This window comes from Calliphora vicina, chromosome 5 (assembly GCF_958450345.1).
Source record: "Calliphora vicina chromosome 5, idCalVici1.1, whole genome shotgun sequence".
Lineage (NCBI taxonomy): Eukaryota > Metazoa > Arthropoda > Insecta > Diptera > Calliphoridae > Calliphora > Calliphora vicina.
Genome location: NC_088784.1, coordinates 51,622,486 through 51,630,099, shown reverse-complemented (window position 1 = coordinate 51,630,099; position 7,614 = coordinate 51,622,486). Strand labels below are relative to the sequence as shown.

General features: G+C 32.7%; 1 protein-coding gene across 1 annotated transcript; it reads right to left on the bottom strand.

The window, feature by feature from the left end:
• Nucleotides 1-1,899: 1,899 nt before the first annotated feature.
• LOC135961250 (uncharacterized) lies at nucleotides 1,900-3,933 on the bottom strand. The gene has a single exon (XM_065512748.1). The coding sequence runs from the start codon at nucleotides 3,931-3,933 to the stop codon at nucleotides 1,900-1,902; it is 2,034 nt and encodes a 677-aa protein (XP_065368820.1).
• Nucleotides 3,934-7,614: the final 3,681 nt, after the last annotated feature.

The following is a 7,614-nucleotide window of genomic DNA, read 5'->3' as shown; positions in this document are numbered from 1 at the left end:
ACATACAATCCCTGCAAGTATTTATTAACCGCTGCTTGCGCAAAATATTGCGAATATTTTGGCCGAACGTAGTTTCCAACAGGGACCTCTGGCAAATAGCAGACGAAACACCAATCCGCATGGAAATTGCAAGGAGGAAATGGAGCTGGGTTGGCCATATTTTGAGAAGACCTCATGATGATATATCAAAAATGGCAATTGACTGGAACCCTCAAGGCAGCAGAAGAAGAGGAAGACCCGCTAACACTTGGAGAAGGCAATTTAAACAATTCTAACCGAGAGTTAGATTTGTTGTATCTATTTGGTGAGACCAAAGTAGATAATTAATTATTTGTTACACGAAATGTAACAAATAAAATTCAGTTTTATATTGATTAGTAGCTATCCAAAGAAATTGGAGTGTACTTACTTATTTGTTGTGCAATTCTATATGAGAATAAAAAGGGGAGATTTTTGTAGAATTCAATGTAATTGTATGTTTTATTTTTATTGTGGTTTGTTGAAATGTTTGTTGTTTTATTTAATATAAATGTTTGTTTTTGTATAAATGTATGGTTTTAAATTCAATGTTTTTTTTTTGTTTATAAACTTTTTTTTTTAATTTAATATAAATGTTTGTAAATGTTGTTTTTGTTTAATATTTTTCGTGTATTTATATGTATAAATGTTTGTTTTGTTGATGTTGAGTTTTGGTTGGAGTTTCTGTTGATTTATTTGTTCGTTGTTAATCGACGACAAGTGTCTTCTTTTCTTCTTTTGCGTTGGCGCTTTGGAACGGGGCGTTCTTACACCGCATGAACTGTCAGTTTTAGTCGAAGTCGATCAGGTCGTTCACAATGTGAGCGATGCCGACTGATCGATCTTCGACATGGCGGCCCCCTTGCACTGGTGCAATGCTGAAACCGCCCAAGGAATAGCTGTCTGCCAGGGTTGCAGTAGATTTGGGAATGAACATCCAGGTAGGCCAAACTATTGATGAGAAATCGTGGGAAGCATTCATCAGTATCTGAAAAGAAATAAGAAAATAAAAAGGAACAGCAATATCGTTTGGACAACAAACTGGAAATTTGACAGAAATGCACAAGAACTTGTATTATATTAGGATATTTTCGAAATTTGAAACTCGTAAAATTCTGCCTTACGATTTTAAAGAGTAGATGTGGTCTACGTAGGTCAAGTTGAAAACTTGAATAATATTGTTGCATCAGCGCAACTGTATTTATGAATATGAGTAAATTTAAGAAAATTAATGTATTTCCATGGAAATCGTATATAACTGCACAATACGATTTATGAGCTAGAATTTGACTTATAACTTCAAAATTTCGAATGAAGATGGTCGTGCGCCATTTTTTGAGGCCAAACAACATTTGGATTTCATGAGATAAAATCACGGTTGGCAGTAAACATATACGATATATGTGATATACAAGAGCTTGTATTGGTTTGAATAAATCCGTACAGTTTTGTGAAACATTAAAATTCAACTTGACGTTAAATATAAACTGTTGGATATTATTCTGAATGTTTTTTGACAAAGGGAATGCCAGTTGATTCATTTGTTGCAGCGGCGCAACATAGTCAAAGATTCTGACTTCATTTTTTTTGAATTTATATATAGAATAACATTGGAGTTGTTCCTTCAGATGACTGGTTATAGTATTAAGAAAAGTGTCTATAACAGGAATGTTATTACTTTTAATGGGTGTATGCCATCCTGCGGGGGGAAAATATTGGGGAATATTGGCAAAATGTGATTCTTCAATATATAATGACAGCAATCAACAATATTATCAAAAGCCGAAAAAGAAATTTTCGTAATACCTGAATCATTTTCTTGAAAATAAATGTTTCTAATAACCAAGGAATTGGCGTGTGTAGTATCTTTTCTTAATGGAATTAATATTTAGTGTAACAATTTGGTTCGGGTGAACCATCTGAGGTCACTAGGGCAGTGCCGTGTGATTTCAGTGGACCAAATATATACCAACCGTATATAGAATTCTGAGCGATCAGACTTCCTAATATATTCTTTTTCATACCATCTAGAACTATATACGGGATTACATCGCTACCTAAGAGCATGTCAATTTGAGCAGAAGCTAAGAAATTAGGATCTGCTAAATCTAATTCACTGATATCGGAAATATCAGGAGTGGGTAATGATAGAGAAGGCATCAGATTCGTGATATGTGGGAAAATCACAACTTTAGAGCTAAGCTGTATTTTATTCCTTTCGGAATATAATGTGACGTTACAAACTTCATTACAATTTGCAACTACTGAGTCACCCAGTCCACATATTTTTACATTAGAACCGTTAGTTATTAAGCCTAGCCTTTTGGATACTTCTTCAGTCAAAAGAGATGTTTTTGAACCTGAGTCAATTAGGGCACGAACAGTGTGCTTTTTTACAGAATGCATAATTTGGACAAGTGCTGTCGGTAACAAAGTATCATCCTCATTTACAGACAGGAGAGTCTGTGTGGTCGTTGACTCGACACGAGATGTCGGCAACAATGTATTTTGCTGATTTACAGGCAAGAAATTATGTTTAGTAGTTGTTCTATGAGCAGACTCAGAAAAATGTGATCTTTCTAATTGATCAGAACGATCAACAATTTCGTTATTATGTATTAATTCTTCATAACAAGAGCTTGTCGCAGAATCTCCAGTACTCGATTCTTTCGAATTTTGGGAATTATAACTTTTTTGCATGTGAAGCATGCTATGGTGTTTATTACCACATTGATTGCATCTATATCGGCTAATGCAATCAGAAACTCTATGTGATAGAGATAAGCAGTTTTTACAAATGTCGTTTTGTAAAACAAAACTATTTCGTTGCTTTAGAGAAAAGCCTATAAATTTCGAACAAATTCGTAAATTGTGATTTCTTTCACATAAAATGCACTTAGAGTGCTGTGCATTGAGACTTTGAGAGTCTTGGCAGTTATCAGATTGAGTTTGTTTAATCCTATCTTTCGTAATTCCTACAATCCGTTCCACTACTCGATGTCTTTTAATAAGAAACTGTTCCATTTGAGACCAGGAAGGTAAAATTGAATTTGAAACAAGAGATTGTTCCCATAGAGCTAATGTTTCAGTTGGAATTTTTGTGGAGCACAAATATACGAGGATGGGATCCCAATGTTCTACATTTATTTCCTGAGAAGATAGCAGAGCAAGACAATCACTAATAGTTGTCTGTATATTGTTAATTGCTTCTGCTGATTCGTAATCCGCGCGAGGGATGTTGAATAGAGCTTTCAACTGAATATCTACTAAAATCCTCTTATTTTCGTAGCGAGCTCGTAAAGCTTCCCATGCTAACGAAAATCCATCGTTCGTTAATGGATATTTATTTACAATGGAACTCGCTTCCCCTTTTGCCTTTTTTCTTAGGTACAATAATTTTTGTACATCTGGCATTCTAATTTTGCTGATGTAAACAGCTGTAAACATGTCCCTGAATGAGGGCCATTCTTTATAAGTGCCATGAAAATCTGGGGCATCACACGGAGGAACACTAACTCCAAAATCTGAAGTTCCGTAGGTCGCATTGAAGTAGGCTGATGGATCTCCTACAGTGGAATGCATCGGACCATTACCTCTTTGAGCATTTTCGGACGATGCTTTAGAAACTTTAATGAAATCCATCATTTCAGCTTTTGTTTGCTGATAATGTTCTCTACAATTCTCGAATTTACATTTTGCTTCTTTCTTGAAGTGTATATCAACGACTTCATCGAGAGCTAAATAAATACCTTCATAGGAACGGCGAAGAGATTGCCAATCTTCTTCAAGGGCTTGAAGTTTTGTCTCGAGTAGAGACTCAGTCAAGTCATTAATACTAAGACTTGAAAATTTCAGGCATACATCAATTATATTTTGAGATTCATGGATGAATCTAGCACAAATAGGTGAGCTCATTGTATGTATTTTATAAATTAATTAATCAATAAAAAATAAAACAAATAGAAAACTACTTCTATAAAATTACTGACAATTACTTTTGTACAAATCGAAAGTTGTACTGAATTGATCAACTTGTTAAGTGTAGGGTACTCACAAATAAATGTAACAACAATAACACTGCTGATATATTTTTTTTTTCAATTCTCTTTTTTGCTTTATTCCCGCTTTAACTATGTACAAGCTAGTGTATTAATTATAATAATTTTTGCAATAATAAAGCAATAAAGAAAACCACCACCAAATTTATTATTGTAATATGTATGAAAAACAATATTTTATGAAACTAAAAAATATGAGGTTAATATTAGCTGATATTTACACTGTATATTTTTGTTGTACACAAACTTTATGAGAGTTAATAAGACAAATTGAAAATTTGTTTTTATTTTAAATAAATTAAAATAAATTTAAATACCGATTCTTTGACGGCTACAAAAAGGACCATAAACAATATCCGAACTTTAAGTTGGATTTGTTGTATCTATTTGGCGAGACCAAAGTAGATTATTAATAATTCGTTACACGAAATGTAACAAATGTAGGGCACAATAGCGGCGTTGTGTATCAGCTAATATTGATGTAGATGAGCAAAATTCAAGAAATTGAATGTACTTACTTGTTTTGGTGGAGAATTGAGTTTGATTTCAGAAATAAATAGAGAATTCATTGTTGTTATTTTAAAGAAATTTAAAATTTATTTTGGTTTTACGTTTATAGAGAATAAACGTTTGTGTGTTTGTTGTTATTTGTATTTGTTTGTGCGTTGCACTTTTATATGTTTTAATTGTTATTAGTGCTTGATCACTTGTTTATTGTTTCTTTATTTGTGTTTTTTATTTAAATGTTTGTTGTTTGTATAAAAAACTGGTTTTATTTTTTTGTTTAATATAAATGTTTTTTGTTGTATGTTTATTTTAATAACTTTTTTAATTATTAAATTTATGTGTTGATTATGTTTTGTAGATTTGTTTTACTTTTCGGGTGTTTGGTTTGATGTTAGTCGACGACAAGTGTCTTCTTTTCTTCTTTTGCGTTGGCGCTTTGGAACGGGGCGTTCTTACACCGCATGAACTGTCAGTTTTAGTCGAAGTCGATCAGGTCGTTCACAATGTGAGCGATGCCGACTGATCGATCTTCGACACAATTAGAATCCGAAACTAGCAGAACAGGAAAAACTTGGTCTGAGATTAAACTAATGGCACAAGACAGATCCCGATGGAAGAATTTCGTTACGGCCCTTTGTTCCAACTTGGAACCATAGGAATCAATATAACACATGCAGTTTCCACGAATTCAAAAACAATGGCCACCAAAATTAGTTTTATTCTATATTTAGCTAACTATATAACACTCCACCCATATCCAGTCCAGTTTGGTTTTGGATCCACGCTGCCGTGATTTGTCTCTCCAGCGATCGCCGTTTGTCATCTTCTCTGGGAGTTGTGCCCCTTCATAATTTGATGATGAACCGCCATAGAGTTGTACGTTGTAAAGATATCCGTTTGATGCAGTCAAACACCATGCCTTCAATTCAAAACGAATAGGCTTTCCTTTAATAAACTACCGAAATATGGAATCATTTCCTCATCAATGGCTAAATTGTGAGCAACCCAGCAAAAACTTTACTTAAAAATAAGCCGAAAAATAAGGGGAATTGACGATTCGACTACTTATTTTTCTACTGAAAGAAGTCATTATTTTTGTTCGCGATGTCCCAAAAGTAATCCTTTATATTTTGGCCGGAAATAAGTTGTTTTGTTAGTAGAGTTATTTATAGAATTTTGTATTTGCAAACAAGAAACAAAAAATAAGTCGCAGCCACGAGTCGAACCACCAACCATCCGTTTGCTAGTCTGTTGTTGTACTCACTACACCACAGCTTAGTTATTTCATTGTGCGTCAAATAATGGGTTTCACACAGTAATGCAATATTCTTTTCTGTTTTTCTAAAAATAAACATGCAATAAAAAAATGTGCAAATTCCAAAAAAGTAACAGTTTTTTTGTTTTGTTTTTTTAGACTTTACTACTTAAAAAGTAAGTTATTAAAAAAGACATTATTAAAAAGACATTGTAGCTTTGTAAGCGAAGTTTTTGCTGGGAAATATTACAAACAGTATGAAACGTTTGTTTCATAAGTCTAAAAATGCTACTAAGTCTACTACTTTACCGAATATATCTTTTAGATCAATGTTGCTCTTGTCAAATAAATTAATGTATCGTTTTATCATTTCGGCACGATTTCATGATATAGCTTTATAAATAATTTCAACGCAAAAGTATGGGTCCTTTGACCAGTATAGTTTCAATTCTGGTAATTCATGAAAGCCGATAAATAACAAAAATCCAACAAAATGTTTATATCATACGGCTCAACAGACAACGTGACATTGTTGCATACTAAATTCACTTATCAGCTTAAGATATATAAGGAATTTTACTTTTTTAGAATTTAATACGAATTAAGCTAATTTTATAAATTTTGCCAAATTTGCTACACATTTCTGCCCATTGGTAAGTAGAATTACCACAAGGATAGGTGATTGCTTTTCAAGTGTTTAGGTAAATTTATTTGAATTAATTTGTATACGTAATAAAAGTGATACAAATTATTGCTTATAAACAGTTTACTGTTAGTCAATTTAACATTTTATATAATTTGTATACTTATCTCAAAATATGTCCAATTTTGGAAGTTGTCGAAAACGTTCGCCAAAGACACATAAATTAAAAAAAATAAATATCCTCCAAATTGTTTTTTTAAAACACACTAAATTAAAACTTAATTGAAAGAAAAGTTCACTTTTTTATATATTATTAGCTTTAGAGTTGTTTAAAGAGCTGGTAAGTGAAATTACCGGCTGGGCAATAATGGGTTAAGCACCTATAGTCTGAATATTGAAATTTATATTCTGAACAGGTACTTGTTGATAAAGAGTCTTTTGCAAGTTGATCTGCTTTTTCGTTTCCCATAATGTTCTGGTGACTTGGAATCCACAGAAAATTAATTTTATGCTCAGAAATGGATGTGATCGATTTTCTTATTTGTTGTATTATCATGTTGTTACTAAAAATATCCTGTAAACCCTGTAACGCACTCTTACTATCAGATATGATAAGTGTTCTTGATTTAGTGTTTTCTAGATTATTCACGCAGGTTTTGATCGCAAATAATTCGCTTGTATAAACTGATGAGTGGTCATGAATACGTTTTGATATGATACAACTTTCATTGTACACTGCAAATCCAGCTTTTTCATTAATTACAGCCATCTGTAAATATTTTTGAGTAGTTAATGTATTTTGTATTAATTGTTTCCAAAAATGTTTGTTGAATTTCTATCTGGGACATTTCCATTTTGTTTGTGTATGCAAGTGAAAAATCGACATTGAAATTTGAGTAGCACCATGGGGCAATACTCGAAATTGTCCGGTTCTCAATATTGTTAATGTTAACGTTGCAACGTTAACGTTATAGAAGTCTAAGATATACTGCATAGAATTTTCGTCTAAATGCTTAAGCATTTCGTATCTTATGTTGTCTGGACCCGGCGAGGAGCCATTACATAATCTGAGTGCATATTTAAATTCTGTTTGGTGTTATATGGTTCATTATTGTTTGATAAATCTATTGGAA